This window comes from Magnolia sinica, chromosome 15 (genome assembly GCF_029962835.1).
Source record: "Magnolia sinica isolate HGM2019 chromosome 15, MsV1, whole genome shotgun sequence".
Lineage (NCBI taxonomy): Eukaryota > Viridiplantae > Streptophyta > Magnoliopsida > Magnoliales > Magnoliaceae > Magnolia > Magnolia sinica.
In genome coordinates this window covers 71,982,728-71,998,872 of record NC_080587.1, presented here as the reverse complement: position 1 = coordinate 71,998,872, position 16,145 = coordinate 71,982,728, and the positions used below count along the sequence as shown (strand labels likewise).

Genomic DNA, 16,145 nt, shown 5'->3' with positions numbered 1-16,145 from the left:
TATAACATACTTTTGTCTATGATTAAGCCATGGGTTGGTGGTGTGATAAATGTCTTATTTATTTACAAAATGGTATAGGAAAAGTTACATATTCCACCTTAAGGGAGAGGGGGGCTTGCACCCCATGTGTTAGGTCCGATGATGGTTCGGGGGTAGTGTTTCATTCTCCAATGGTAAGAGATCCATTTTGATGGCCGGTCCAATCAAATTAAGGTATTCTGGATGTTTCCATGCATGTAATATAAATTTTATTTATTGGGTTGAATTAGGATTACAAGAAATCTTTTTAAAACTTTTTTTTTTTAACTCTAACATTATTAAGGTTATAGGTGGTGTTTTTGATAGGTAGTTACCAACAAATAGGTATAATGCTGAATCACGTAAAATAATAATAATAATAAAATAAAAATAAAATAAAATCTTATTCATCAGGTTTGGAACACAAGGTTGAATGTAATAAAAATGATATAAACCCAGTGGGACCTATGATTCGGACAGTTGAATTTAAATTAATTTTACTCGTATATGTAAATTCTAACAGGCTGCTTGTCATCCATCATGCTGTAAAATGCCAAAGTAATTTCCTGTTCGAATGGGACGTATGATTTCCTGTACGAATGAGACGTCCGTTCCATGGTGACAAAGCCATGGGGCCAATTATCTGAGCTATACGGTACAGATCAACGACTCGAAAATAGAAACAACACCTGCAGTATACATAAAGCTGGACGCGGATTTAGCAGGAAGTTCCTGCACTGGGATGCTAGGTGGGGCCCACTGTGATGATTGTGAGAAATCCACACCGTCCATCTTTTTAAGAGCTCATTTTGGAGAAAGAAACTAAAAATTAGGTAGATAAAAAGCTCAAGTAGGACGCACAATAGGGAAATTCGGGAAAAGAGTTTCTTACAGTTGAAACCTTCGTGGTATCTACCTTGATGTTTATATCCCATTTAAACCGGTAGATGCTTATATCCCATTTAAACCGTTTATAAGGTCATTTCCACTGGGATGAAGTGAAAATACAAAATCCTTAGCTTGATATGAAACTTTGTGGCCATAGAGATGTTTCAAACAGTGGCCATTAAATCCTAACTGTTTCCTCTCGTGCAGCTTACTTGAGTTTTGAGTCTTATTTTTAGTCTCATGTCCTAAAATAAGATCTCAAAACCGTGTAAATTTATCACAAATATTACGGTGGGCCAGCGCAGGAACTTCCTGCCATAAGCTTTCGCAGTGAATCCACGTCAGCTTTCGTAGTAAACAGAATGAGATGTCTGTTTTCATGTTTGTGTGAAACAAATCCACGTCAGCTTCCGTAGTAAACAGAATGAGATGTCTGTTTCCATTTTTGTGTGAAACGTACTCCGTTCAGCCGTCTTTCTCATTTGACGACATCCAACTAAAAATGAGTTGGATCCAAAACTCAAGTGGTCCTCACGAAAGGAAATAAGAGGATAATGTGATGGCAGTTGAAACATTTTTATGGCCATAAAAACTTTATTTCTATGTTAAATTTTGTGTATTTTCATCTCATTCAACTGGTAATGACCTTGTAGGTGATTTTGATGGCATATAAACATCAAGGTGGAGCTCAGGAAGATTTCAACGGTATATATTTCTTTTCCTAATTTTTCCTATGGTGTGGCCCACGTGAGTATCATATCCACCTCATTTTTAATTTTTTGTCCTAAATTGAGCTCGCCAAACGGATGAACATGATAGACTTACCACAAATATGACTCAACATCCTTATCCAGGAACTTCCTGGGAAGGCTTTCACAGTAAATCAGCCTTTTTGCAGGAAAGGACTCGGATCTCCTGCAAAAGCCTTTTCATGAAGTTCCTGCGATATAAACTTAGTTGGGGCCAACCGTTATGTTTTTTTTAGGAATTCACTTCGTCCATAAGTATTTTTAGATCATTTTAGGAGGGTAGAAAATATTTTAGGAGGATCCAAGACAAAGTGATCCGTACTAAAGAAAAAATGGTAGTTAACCTTTCTAGGTTCGATAGTGATTTTTACGTGTCATCCATACCATTAATAACGTCATTCCCAGTTGGATGAACTGAAAACATAAATATTAGCATGATGAAAACTTCTGTGGCCCACAAATATTTCAACCGTGGACGTTTAATTATCCCGTTTTTGGCCCACTTGAGTATTGGATACGGTTCGTATTTCACCCCATAGCTAAAATGCACTTACAAAACGGATGGATGGGGAGGATTTCTCACAGTGGGCCCCACTTAGTTCCCAGCGCACGAACTTCAAAAGGCTTTCGCCGGAAATCCGCGTCCCGCATAAAGCTTGGACCCGCTGGACCAAAACAGAGGGCGCAGTACACACGCGTGCGTCATTTCCACCATAAAAGACCAGCGAATTCAATGTTCCGCCGGACCACCGAAGTTTTCCCGCATTCTCCCGTTAATGTGGACAACTGAAGATCTTCCATCCTAACCGTCCATTTGATACCCAGATATAAAATGATAAATACATTTTTTCATTTATGTATTTATTTCACGATCCATTCCCTATGTTAGTAATATTTATATGGTGTGGATTCTGTTCATGCCTTCCACGTGGACGTAATGAATTGCGCATGCATATCAAGTCTAGTAGTGCAACAGAGTAATTATAATTCCTCAAAAAGCGCTCCGCTGTCTTTTCATCTCGGCGTTTTCTTCCCAAAACCTCGTCAAAAACCCGAGACCGAGACCCTTCACTACAAGACAAAAACAAAAAAAAAAGAAAAAAAAAAGGGTTAGCACGGGAACGGGTTCGGTGCGGCCGCGGCCAACACGAGACAGTGTGGCCCTTAACGTGAGGGCTACATGGATGTATGTATTAAAAATCCACTCCGTTCATACGTTTTTTCAGATCATTTTATATAGATATTAAAAACTTGAAGTAGATCGAAATCCCGGATTGACCATAATTTATGAAATAGTGGTGATCAAAATCCCTACCATTAAAAATTCATAGGGCCCGCAAAAATGTTTTCTTAATACTTATTTTCCATACAACCCTTTGATAGGACAAAAAACTGTATGAACGGAGAAAAACATATCCTACAAAAAGAATTTTTAATGGTCAATTATCACAATTTCCTTAGTATGGTCCACATGAGATTTTTATCTTATTTTAATTTTGGAATATACGATGAAATGATCTAGAAAAACGGATAGACGAATTGGATATATAATATACCCATCAACGTGGGTCCCACAGTAAGAGCCGCACTGTCTTGGGTGAGGCCGGGGCCGGACCGAATCCGCTCCCTATCATCCAATACTGGCCGTACGGCCACTTCCCGGTAGGCACCCGGTAACCAGCAGGAGACCTCCAATCTCACCTAGCTTCGTAGACATACTCGCGCGAGTAGCGGTAAAATCATACTCCCCTCACACCGACCACATGTATTCAAAATCGAAACCGTTGATCAGGTAGGCCGGGATTAGAATATAAGTTCCATCAGTACTACTTTCTCGAATGGGACGAAGATCTTGGAAAACCTGGCGGTTGTAGACCGTTCATCAATCTGGCCTACATGTAGATACCCACGTTTGAAAATCAGGGCAGTCCACTCATGAGGTGTGCAATGACCAAGAAAAACAAAGGGTCAAAAGAGATTGACCAGGAATCCACACTCAAATGTAGAAAACATTGCTTGTCGGATGCAGATGGGCACGATTACCCAATGAGATTTGTGGAACGGCTAGGATCTCTCAAATCCATATGTATGAGCCAAAACAGATGGTCAAAAAGAGACTGACCAAAAGTCTCCTCCACGCCAAATGCACAAATATGGCGGGACGCGAGTTTCCTGTGTCCGCTGTTACAGGGAGAGTTCTTGCAACACACAGCTCGGTGGGGCCCACTGAGATGTACGCGAGAAATCCACACCGTTCCTTAAGTATGGGGTATTATGTTGAGGATGCTAGTCTAAATACGATGCTAATATAAAACTCTAATTAAGCTATACCGAAAGAAATCATTGTGATTAAAGGTCCACCATTGAAACCTTTTGGGACCATGGATTTTTATTTTATTTTTTTAAAATTTTAAATCAAGCCTATATTTATCTTTCTCTTCAAACTCCTTGCACAGATCTGCCTATGAATGGGTTGGATGTCATATAAACATCTAAGGTGGGCCCAAGAGGGTTTTAATGCTCAGCATTTCCAACTCTACTGTTTGTTGTGGTGTGACCCACCCGAGTTTTTGGGGCCACCGTGATGTGTGGGTTGTATCCTACCGTCCATCCATTTTTTTCCCTATCATTTTAGGATATACCCCCCAAAACAGAGGTAGATCCAAGACTGCTGCTTTCCATGGTGTGAATGTGATGCACTTGAGACTTGAATTTGTCTAAATTTTGGTCTTTGTCTTGTAAAATGATAGGGAAAAAGTGAAAGGATGGTGTGAATAAAACTCATAAATAACAGTGGCCACTCAAAGCTTCTGCCCATTATCAGCTGGAGATGGATGGGGCAGTATGTTACCCATGTCCAAAAATTTAACATCCAACGTGCTAAACTTTGTGTTAATATGTACTATTATTTGAGGAGAGCAATAAAAGGACACCTAACTTGGTTACTACCCCGGTGGGACCTAAATAGGAAAGTTTTGATAAGCAAAAAATGAAGAAACTCTAATGCTAAAGTAGACAACGCCACATGGTGGGGATTGAATACAACTTGCCAAAAGCCTATTTTATGGGCCAAAGGAATTTCGGATCGAGCTAATATTTTTACATTTTCCCTTTATCTAGGTTTATGTTATTTTATGAATAGGTTTAATGGCAAATATCTATTAGGATCAGCTCTAAGAAGGGTTCAACAACAATATCATTATTATTACTTTTTTTTCTTTTTTTTTTTTTTTTTGTTTACACACGCGCGCACACACCACCACACACTCACACCGTAGTGGAATTTCACCACCTATGGGTACTCGAACCCTCAGCCAAGTGTTGAAACTCTTGAGAGTTTACCACCGGAGTAAGGGTAAGGACCCAATCATCACTAATTCTTGTGGTGTGAGTGTGGTATACTCATGCTTTTGATTTGCTTTCTTTTTAAGCCTGTGTCCTAAAATGATTTTAAAAATGAATGAACTTAAATAAGACACCCATATCATCAGTGGGCTTCATAAAAGCCTCTAGTAGGATTGTTCAACTCTAACTAAGTTACTCAATTAGGGAGATTTGAAACTCAAGTGAATCATATGCAAACTAAATTGCCTAAAAGTTATGCAACTTATTAATAAATGAAGATTAAATGAATTTCCTATCATCCAAAGGGATGCAGATAACCTGCAACAACTAAGGATAGAAACTCTTTACCGTTGAAAGCTAACTAGGTTTTACCATCCATCTTATTTGAATACCCATGTTGTGATATGAAACAAAAAATGAGATAAATCTAAAAATCAAGTGGGCAAGACAACATAAAAACAATGGGAGTTGAATATGATCATTGAAACATTAAGAAGAAGTAAAAGTTTTATTTTAGACTACTATGTTTCGATGTTTTAAATTCTTCTTAGTAGTAATAACCTTGTGAATAGCTTAAGTGACATGTAAATATCAAGCTGGATTGAAAAGAGGTTTCAATAGTAGGCATATCTCTCCTCACCTTTTCATATGACTCACTTCAGTTTTGGATCTGCCTCATTCTTGAGCTCATGTCCTTACATGATTGGAAAATTTGATAGCCGATTGGATTTCTCATCATCATCAGGTGGGTTCCACTAGCTTTCTACCACTTGGGCAATCTATGTTCAACCCAACCTCTAATGGACCACTGCGATGCTCATGTAATATTAATTAGCCTATTAACTTCGCCAGCTCGTTGTAGGACATCAGCTCATAAATTAGACAGTTTCAAGAGTAAGGTGAGCCACTGTAAAAACCAGTAGGGATGGAAACTTCCACCGTTGAAATATGGGTCATTCGATGAATGGCTAGATTCTACGCGTGTGCTACTTTGCTGCGAGTAGGATCTTAGACCGAACACCGAAAGTAGCCCTCACCCCTCCTTCCTCTACATAAAGCAGATATTCCAAAAGCAGCAGCTCTTCTCACTCCATCACTCTCAGCAAAATGCGGTACTCCTCTCTCTCTCTCTCTCTCTCTCTCTCTCTGAAATCCCTCTCTTGAAAAAAATCCATTTTCTCTCTTTCATTTCTTCCGTGATTTTTGTTTTTTTTATTTAATATGTTTTTCTCAGAAGATTGAAAGCGTCTGAGAAATCTCTGATGGTGGAATTGATGCAGCCATTAAAGGATCTGACGCCTAGCACTAACGCCTGTCATCTGGAGCTTTGAATATATATAAAAAATTCCACCTCCTTGCTTGTCGTCTTCTGCAAATCCGGAAGCGAACGGACAGCCGTTGGATCTCCACCTCTCCTACCTATATCCAGATGTGAAAAAGAGAAGAAAGAACAAAAAGAATCACAGAAAATCGATTTCTAATCCCTCCCTCTCTCTCTCTCGGGTGAGATCTGGTTAGAGAGGCGGAGGAGATGCTGACGTGTATCGCTTGCACGAAGCAGATCGGAGGTGCCGGTTCGCTGCGCGAACCGGAGGATGATGAACCGTCCGGCACGCCCAGCACCAAGCAAGCCATCAAAGCGCTTACAGCTCAGGTGAGAGCGTCTCTGCGAGCTTTTTTTTTTTTGTTAATTTTTTTTTTTAAATTATAATAAAGTTAGAGAAAAAAGGCAAGGAGGTTTTGCTCGGTACTCTTTCTAGCATCTGCACCGTACACGTGGGAAAGTTGATCTGGTGGCTCACTGCGTGGTTGTGTGATACTGGAGAGGAAACTATGGAGTAGGGGAGTTATCTCAGCGGTTGGATCGGTAAGGTGTAGATGGACGGTTCGGGAATGGCGAGGCAGGAAATGACCGGTGGCGTGCGCTTTTTTGTTGATTTGGATGGCTGGTGCCGATTGTGGTTATTTTCGGCTATGGGCTGTCTACGTGGTGGGCCACCTGATCAGTGGTTCTGATTATGTGAGTTCTTGTGAGCTTGGCTAGAGATGGCTGGTACCCGTCTCCGGTTTCTCCTCTGTACCGAGATGGATCCGTGAGGTATTTGAATGAACGGTTAGGAAACGGCGAGGAGGAAATGAGCGGTGGTGTGCATTTTTTTTTTTTTCATTGATTGGATGGCTAGTGTTATTCGATTGTGGTTATTTTCAAATTTCAGCTATGGGATGTCGACATGGTGGGCCACCTGATCAGCGGTTCTAATCGTGTGAGTGATTTTGAGCTTGGCTAGGGTTGGTTGTTCACCTGTCTCTGCCATTTCCTTTGTACGGAGATGATCGCGACTCTTGATCCGTTTGTTGCCATGTGGAAGGGCTATGGTGGAATCATTGTGGCGATTGGATGATCTTAACCGTCTGCTGGTTTCGAATTTGAATGTAGACTGTCACTCATTTCACAGGCGTTGATGCACGGATTAGCCATTGCAGTGGTTTTTGAGATGTGGCCCATGTATGCCGTGGTCCATTGCTTCAACGGTTGTGAATGATCAGCCTAGTTAGGAAATGATAGAGATGGGCCAGTGGCTTATCTCTAGCAAGGCTTTAGAGTCGTGGTAGCAAGTAGCAGACCTTTTGAGGAACTGTAATGTTTTTGTTCTGCCTCGCTTTACAGGGGACCCACATTCCTTTGATCCAGATCGTTCATCCAGTGGGACCCATCATGAATAGATCATGCCCCAAAAATCTCCCCTATTCGAGAACCTTAACTGTATAATTGGAAGATCTTTTATCAATGCATATAGGCCATTTGCTGAATTGTTCGTTTGTAGGCCACCATCGAACAGTGAAGGTTTTCTGGTAGAGGAATTTTTGGGAAGTGGTAAATGGATGATGGGCCCGCCTGATGAATGGTCCGGATCACTGAAAGGTGAGTCCCCCCTTCGAAGTTGTGATTATTTGAGAGCTGGGGCTTTTGCAGATCAAGGACATGGCGTTGAAGGCATCCGGGGCATACAGGCAGTGCAAGCCGTGTTCAGGATCCACAGGGCGGGAGGGGAATTATGCTGATTCAGAGGCGGCATCAGGGTCAGAGAGGTTCCATTGCTCGTATCGACGGACGGCGAGTGCGAGCTCAACACCACGGATTTTTGGGAAGGAAATCATCAAGGGGATCTCTAGTGGGGAAGCGACGCCATCCATGAGCAGCAGAACGGAGGCAGCTGCAGTAGTTTTTATGGAGGAAGAAGAACCAAAGGAGTGGGTCGCACAAGTGGAGCCTGGAGTTCTAATCACCTTCGTTTCGCTGCCACAGGGCGGAAACGATCTCAAGAGGATTCGATTCAGGTATTTTTCTTTGTTATTGTTCTGATTCTTTTGCTTTTTTGGCCTGATTTGATCATTTGGTTTCATTTCATTTTGCCTCTCTATTTCTTTGGATTTTGTTTTTACTGAATTCAGTTATCTTTTGATTTGGTATCCTCTTGGAGAGTTGTCGTTATTAGGTAATTTTGGAGTAACTTATTTGTAATTATCGAGAGGGAAATGATATATCCGCCCCCAGAATGATACATCTTAAAAAAGAATAAAGAAAAAAAGAAAGATTGGAGTTGTCTCTTTGGGTTTTGAGGGGAGTTTCAGCCAGGGGGCTAGGGGTAGTTTTCTTTTTGTTTTTCTCTTTTCTTGTTTTTTTCCTTTGTTTTTGTATAGAGGTTGTTGTGTGTTTCTTAGGTGTCCTTAATAAATTTCATCTTTCAAAAAAGAAAGATTGGAGTTTCAGTGACTTGTAAATTGCCAAAGGAAAAATATATATATCCACCCCTTACAATGATATATCTGTCAAAAAAAAGGACTTTCTTTCAGTAACTAATTTATAATCACAGAAAGGGAAATGATATATCCACCCCTAAACTTAACATCCTGCCTTCTACAAAAATAATTTGGTCTAGAAATTTATTTTTTTTCTAGGACTGCTTTTAGTAATGCCAGTAATGACCAAATTACCATTTCAGGACGGAAGAATCAACTTTATGGTGGAAATATCATTTCTCTTACCCAAGTCACTTGTTTTAACAGTCCACATATCAAATAGCTCCATTTTAGATGTTAGGAGGGGGTCATTCGGTCCACAAAACAGGCATTGAAGCAGAACCTGAAAATTGGTGTAATGCCCCCAGTTTGATGCCTTCATTTTGAGCTGAACTCTCAAATTTATGATCAGGTCATTTTAGAAATTTGAGCAGGCACCTGGTAAAATCAGAAGATTTGCAAAACACCCCATTTTAACCTTCTCAATTGGTATTGTGTTTTTTACTTTTAGCAGACCTAGTTGGGACAAAAAACTGTGTATTATTTTTTAATTGACCAAAATGCCCCTTTAAATGACTACGTTACCTTTTGATTTAACAATCCACATATTGAATAGTTCCATTCGAGATATTAGGAGGAGGTCATTTAGGTCCATAAAACAGGCATTGTTGCAGAAACAGAAAATTGGTGTAATGCCCACAGTTTGATGCCTTCAGATTGAGGTGAACTCTTAAATTTGCAGTCGGTTCATTTTGGAAATTTGAGTAGGCACCTGGTAAAATCAGGAAATTTCATAATAATCCATATTAACCCTTGTCAACAGGTATTGTGTTTTATACTTTTAGCAGACCCAGTTGGGACAAAAAAAACTGCGTATTATTTTTAATTGACCAAAATGCCTCTTAAAATGACCATGTTACCTCCAATGCTTATGCCTTCGACTGGGGAATAGATCGGTTGCTTGTTGAACTGTTTGAGTTTACTATGACCTTATGACGAAGAAAAGGCACCACCTTCAGCTTTGCTGAATGCATTGGTTGCCACTCCGATGATAAAGATGGGCGAAGCACCATATTCATTTCTGCAGGGGCCTGGGGATGTTACCATTAAAACTAAAGGGCTGCTTTAGTAATTCCCCCCTTCTTGAATGTTGGGTTTTGTTATGATTTTTTATTTTTTATTTTAATACCATGAACCCCCATCGTTGAAGTTGTTTCATGTTGGTCCCGGGTTGCTTTTTTGTATGATAGCGAGGGTGGGTCTTGAATCTTTTGTTTCCTTCTTGACTTTCTGCTATGCATAGTCTATACAAGACACGCAGGGCTGTTTTCCTACTTTTTTGTAGGATGGTGGCTTTGTCATTTTTGCTCCATCTACCTTTTCTATTTTATCTTTGGTAGTTTCCTTTTTTACGTATTAAGGTTTAGGAAATGGGAAATATGCCTGCTGGACAAGGTATTCTATCATTACGGGCAGTAATGGCCTTTACAGCCTTATTATTATGATTTTGAAAAAAAATCAGTTTCGGCCTCGTTATTTTTTCTGTAATGGCTGTTTCGGCCCTGTAACACGTAATGGTTACTACCGTTTTTTAATACCATGTTGTCAGATGTAAAAGAAGAAGGCGCACTCAGGAAACAAACAAACAAACAGTGCATTTGTGTCATCTTCTTTCTCTTTAAAATAAATTATAGACTGCTTAACAGCACACCAATAAATTTTACTTAGAGGAATACGCATGTGCGAGGGCCTTAGAGGAATACGCATGTGCGAGGGCCATACAGCGAACTTGGCATATAAGCCATAAGCCTTATGTGCATGTAACTGGTGCACACGTCTTTTGACTTGAACCACCCAATCAGTGTGTCACTTCTTGGATGTGACATAGCCTTTATCACATTGATCAGACTTTTCTAACCTTCGAAATTTAAACCAGTTGCTTTCAGCGTGAAAAATATCGCTGAGATTTTGAAGGTCTTGTGGTATTCTCGTGAGAAATATACACTAAGTGATATTATCAGGAGATTTTCAAAATCTTGGCTGATTTTACGATATTATATTTTCATCAAGATATTAGTGTGAAAAATAGTTTCTTTTTAAAAAAAGGAATTTGTTGTATAAATATGTATTTAAAATTTATTTTTATTAAATAATTTGCAATATATATTTTAAATTTTCTTTTTATTTTTGGTGAGATTTTCCCAGTAATATCCTGAGGAAAACCTCAAAATTTGACAATCTCTCGCGTCCAGGCTGAGAAATTGCGAGGATGAGATTTGTCACTATGTTTCCTTTGTGAATGTTTTGGTAAAAGTTACAGACAAAGTCCATGAATAGTACCATAAGTCAGAAGATTAGCATCATCAGTGGGTGCATTATTCGCGCAATTGCCAGTTGCTTGGTTTTGATTGATGGACATGTCAGTCTTCGTGCATTTGATCTTTCACTTTACCATGTTAGGAAATTCTTCGTGTTTAATAACACATGATTATTAGATAGGACCCGTTTTCAGATCTCCCACACTTGTTCAAGGAGTATGAGGAAGAGGGAAGACAGCATACCTAAATCGTCGATTGAGGGCACCATACTTCTGGTCATCATTCTCCTTTCTTGCCTATATGCACTGCCGGATGGGAAAGTCCTTTCTGTGTGAATTCGGATGTAAGCCGGAGTCGGGGACCAGATGTTATGTATAGAGCAACCCTTTAGGATGGATCCTTCTCACCATAGGATTCATGGTAGGCACATCCCATGCCATTCTCCCTCAAGGAGAGAGAGCCTAGCCAAACTCTTCCTCTTTCACAATAGACTAGAGGTACATAAAAGAGTTGTACACACTCCATCTGTGGGCCCCACCGATGCCCATTGGACTGATCCAAGCCATCCACATCCTCTGCCTTGATACATATGTAACATGTGTGACCCACCACGTGGTTACATTCCAACAATGATCTCTTGTAATAATTTGGAATGTAGATAATGTTTTATTGAGTAAACTTGCAATATTTGGAAAGATAAAGTTGTGGGATTTGTTGTGCTGAACTTTACATGTTTGATTGCATTAGTCGAGAGATGTTTAACAAATGGCAAGCTCAAAGGTGGTGGGCGGAAAACTATGACAAGGTCATGGAGCTCTACAATGTCCAGAGATTCAATCGCCAAGCTGTCCCGCTTCCAACACCACCAAGGTCTGAAGATGAGGTAAATCTCTCTCTAATTAGCTGTCCAAATTTTGAAATATCCCTTCTCTCTCTCACTAATTAGGTTTCTGAAATTTGAAATATCCCTACTCTCTTTCTCTTTCCTCTACTAAATAGTTGTCTGAATGTTGAGACACCCCGCCCTCCCAATAAATCAACCACTAATTTGTTGTGAATTTTGAAATATCCCTACTTAATTAATGGGAAATGGTTATTTCTGCCGCCACAAGGGTAATTTGGTTACAACAAGGATTACAAAACACGCAAAATTTTATTACGACCAAATTACCCCTATTGGGGTGAGAGAACAAATTTTAGGGGTGGGATCAGTTTACTGAAGTAAAATGGCAACCTAGCATCCATGACAAGAGCACAATCCTAGGAAATTGGCATAGGGATGGTGGTAAGTTCCACTAATGTAGCATCTTTCAAAAAAACAAAAAGTTCCACTAATGTAGCCCCGACGGTTTTACATGTAAGATCAAGTAGGCCCACTGTTTGTCACCATCCTGGTCATCAAACAGTGAGAACATGGTGATAAGATTCACCAAGAACGAAAATTGCCTATTGGTGTTTCACATGTGATTATTTCATTACCATATATGGAAACACCATTGTAGCTACTTCAGATGAATGGAGCCGCCCGGGCACTACGATCTTTATATGGTAGCTTGCATACTACCTTACCAGATCTTGAAAATCTACCTTACAATTGACCCTGCCCCATGTTGCTTTGCAGCAGAAATTGATTGGGAAAAATGTCCTTTCAATCATGAGGACTGGTCGTGTGGCTTGCTGGATCTCTCCGAATTGTCACTCACCTCATCAGAATGCTACACAGGCCCACACTTCTGTTTGGAACTGTTCCCTAAGTGGGCCTCACTACAGTACACAGAATTGCACTGGTTGCACCAGAAAGATCTTACAACCGACAAATTTATCTATTTATTTATTTGTTTGGGACATTTTCTGCCCTTTTATCGCTTGATTTTTTATTTTTTTTTTTAAATATTTTTGTGTGCCTGTTCTCCCCCTTTCTTGCATTGTCCAAACCCTCATATGTCTTCCTTTTCAGAGCTCAAAGATCGAATCCGCAGAGGACAGCCCGGTCACACCTCCGCTGAGCAAGGAACGTCTACCCCGTAACTTCCACAGGCCGATGGGAATGGGCTACTCATCTTCTGATTCCCTTGAACACCACCCCATCCATGGTGCCGCCCGCCACTACTACGATTCGGGTGGGTTAACCTCAACACCAAAGCTGTCAAGCATTAGTGGTGCCAAGACAGAGACATCTTCGATGGATGCTTCTATAAGGACGAGCTCCTCAAGGGAAGCTGACCGGTCGGGTGAGCTCTCGGTTTCTGTAAGCAATGCCAGCGACCAGGAAACTGAGTGGGTTGAACAGGATGAGCCTGGGGTGTACATCACCATCCGAGCATTGCCAGGTGGCACAAGGGAGCTCAGGCGTGTCAGATTCAGGTGAGTCAGCTGTTGTCATCATTGAAAGCCATTTTTCTTTCGGCATTGGACTTGGTGCATGCATCTCTTAAGGGAAATGACCAGGCGCGAAACACCCAATAGCAAAAATGCAAGTTCATATATGAACTTATCACCATGGGACCAAGATTCGATGCTGAAAATAAGTGGGCCCCAGTCCCAATGGCTTTGGTAATATAAGGTGCTTGCATCAAGCAGGGCCCACTTTGAATGGTGATAAGATTGCTGGCTCCTATTGAAGACGTGGGTATTTTGCACTGGATCATTTCCCAACTTCTGCTTAGTGATAACAGAAGGAATTGGATAACCATTTCATTTCTTTGCTTTAGTTATTTTTAATTCTTAAAAATTAGTTTCTCTCTCTCTCTCTCTCTCTCTCTCTCTCAAAAAAAAAAAAAAAAAAAAAAAAGAAGAAGAAAAAAAAAAGAAGTTTCTCTAGAAAAACCCACCAAGAGAGGTTTGCTAGTCCCACGCGTGCCTCTAGCATAGGACATCCTATCCGTGTTTCAGGTGGGACCCAGAGTCTAGATCATCTGGCTGGAAAATGATGTTGGTCAAACTGTCGATCAGGCCACAAATGTACAAAAGCAGTGGAAGGTCCGGTTGAGTGGACTTTAGTCCGTGGAAGATGATCTACATGGTCCACCCCACTTGGTACACTGCTCATTTGTATTACAAAGTGTCCATGTGTACAGTTGTGGAGCTTTCATGTCCTATTTAAAAGTCAAAATCACATATTTTTGTTCCAACCGGTTTGCTAAGCTGGCTCAGCTTTACCCCTTCTTCCCCACCACATGGTGATACTGACCATTTATCTAGCAAATGTCCCACCATTCATCCCGTGGGCCCTTCTGTGATGGCCTACATGGAGAAATTCCCACTGATTAGAGACACCCTTTGTCTATTCATACAGTGAAAACTGGATGACTCCTTGTGGTCCATCTATGGTGGGAATCACGATGTTGGGGTGGCAGAAGGGGCAAGCCTCCTAGTATTTCTCCGATGGCAGTATCCAATATAACATTGTAACCGGCTGTTGTAGTGCGATTACAATGGCTGTCGTATCAATATAACGGTCACTACAACAGAGGCTGAGATGTGGCTGTGAGGAATTCTAAAGACTATGCACATGGGAAACAGCAACCATGCATGTGCTGATTGGTCCACCGAAGCAGTTGTCACTTCTGTCGTCCAAAGTAGCCCGGCAGCCTCTTTCTTTGCACAGGTGGACCAATCGGTATGCACATGGTTACTTTGTCCCCTGTGTGTGACTGGGCTTTTAGCATCTCCTGGTTATAGCAGCACCCTTTATTTCATGTGGGGCCCACCCGATGATGCAAATCATTCATATGGTGGGAGCCCAGGTGAAATGGAGATGCCCCAAAGTTCTTCCTTGCAGATGATGTAATCGTCTGATTTGGCACCCGTTAAATGCGAACTGTCAGTGTATTTCCCCTTTTTTTTTCGTCAGACGGCAGGGATCGTCTGATGGGAGAGAGATTGGGGCACAACCTATCCCAACCCACCAGATCAACAGCTTACATTAACAAAATGTGGGTCCCCCACCTCCTGCCCGTTTGCTATGTAGAGCATGCCAATCAGGGGCACTCATTGAGAATTTCATTACAATGTGATGGCATTGCAGCCGAGAAAGGTTTGGGGAGATGCATGCAAGGTTGTGGTGGGAAGAGAACCGGGCCCGGATACATGAGCAGTACTTGTGAGAGCTGACACATACCGATAAAGAGGAGAGAGAGCGCTCGATTCCAGAAGTTTCTTTAATCGGTTTCTAATCTGCAACTGTCTTCTTTAATATTTTGCTGTGTTCTTATTTTAATATTGGGGCGACCACGATGATAACAACAATGACTACGGACGCCTCAGATCGCAATCAGAGCGCTGCCTCTTCTCTCGGTCAATAGAAGCGAGAATAAAATTCTCCTGAGTAATGGTTTCTCCGACCGTTGAAATATCTGGTGTTTGGGTTGTGCTCTTTTTGCATTTTTTCCGCTTTCATTTTACCTATCGTTGGATTAGGAGATTGGGAAGGTGGTGTCAATGCCAAGCGGGCTTTGCGCTGGTGGTGTGTTTGGGAGGTGTGAAAATGTTAATAATGATATATATAGAATATTAAAAATTAGATTGAATACAGGTGAGGTTTGGGTGTTTTCGAGGGATTGTACTGTTATTATCATTAAACAAGTTGGTTATCTGTAAAACATGTTTTAGTTTCATGTGTCACGGCCTAGTTTGACTTGTTACTATCACTTCGAGCTCCACCGTCAATTTGAATTGCATATGATTCTTGACCCGAGTGCGCTAATCCTTTGGTGATCCATGTCGTCTTTGATCTGATCGGCTACATTGTCACTAATATCCCCAGATTGGATCTTTCCATGTAATAATAGGCAGTTAAGGATTAGGGTCCTCGCTCTTGCTCGGGTGGTACGCTCTTAGGAGTTTCAACACCTGGTCAAGGATTTGAGTACCCATAGGTGGCGAAATCCCACTACGGCCTGAGTGTGTGGGGTGTGTCTGTGTGTGTTAAAAAAAATGATCTATTTTGGCATGTCGACTTTAGAGGGCATGGCTGATGATTGGTTGATGGGCCACATCAGTTCAATGGTTTGGATTGTTGTGTATT

At 41.0% G+C, this 16,145-nt stretch overlaps 1 protein-coding gene across 2 annotated transcripts; it reads left to right on the top strand.

Moving 5' to 3' along the window:
* The first annotated feature begins 5,984 nt into the window (after window positions 1–5,984).
* LOC131226717 (protein Brevis radix-like 2) lies at window positions 5,985–15,810 on the top strand. Of its 2 annotated transcripts, none has more exons than XM_058222372.1 (6): window positions 5,985–6,112; window positions 6,281–6,654; window positions 7,975–8,339; window positions 11,867–12,002; window positions 13,077–13,483; window positions 15,147–15,810. In XM_058222372.1, exons 2-6 carry the CDS (start codon window positions 6,532–6,534, stop codon window positions 15,223–15,225), a joined length of 1,110 nt encoding a protein of 369 aa, XP_058078355.1. In that variant the 5' UTR covers window positions 5,985–6,112; window positions 6,281–6,531; the 3' UTR covers window positions 15,226–15,810. The 2 variants fall into 2 exon arrangements, with proteins under 2 accessions (XP_058078355.1, XP_058078356.1); XM_058222373.1 differs by lacking the exon at window positions 5,985–6,112 and adding an exon at window positions 14,973–15,054 and having other exon boundaries at window positions 6,211–6,654.
* The last annotated feature ends 335 nt before the right edge of the window (window positions 15,811–16,145 follow it).

Excerpts from the sequence above, each read along its gene's own strand:
- LOC131226717 (XM_058222372.1), top strand. The coding sequence starts at position 6,532 with ATGCTGACGTGTATCGCTTGCACGAAGCAGATCGGAGGTGCCGGTTCG. Across the intron at positions 12,003-13,076 it reads CACCAAGGTCTGAAGATGAG|AGCTCAAAGATCGAATCCGC; the intron begins GTAAATCTCTCT and ends CTTCCTTTTCAG. Across the intron at positions 13,484-15,146 it reads CTCAGGCGTGTCAGATTCAG|CCGAGAAAGGTTTGGGGAGA; the intron begins GTGAGTCAGCTG and ends ATGGCATTGCAG.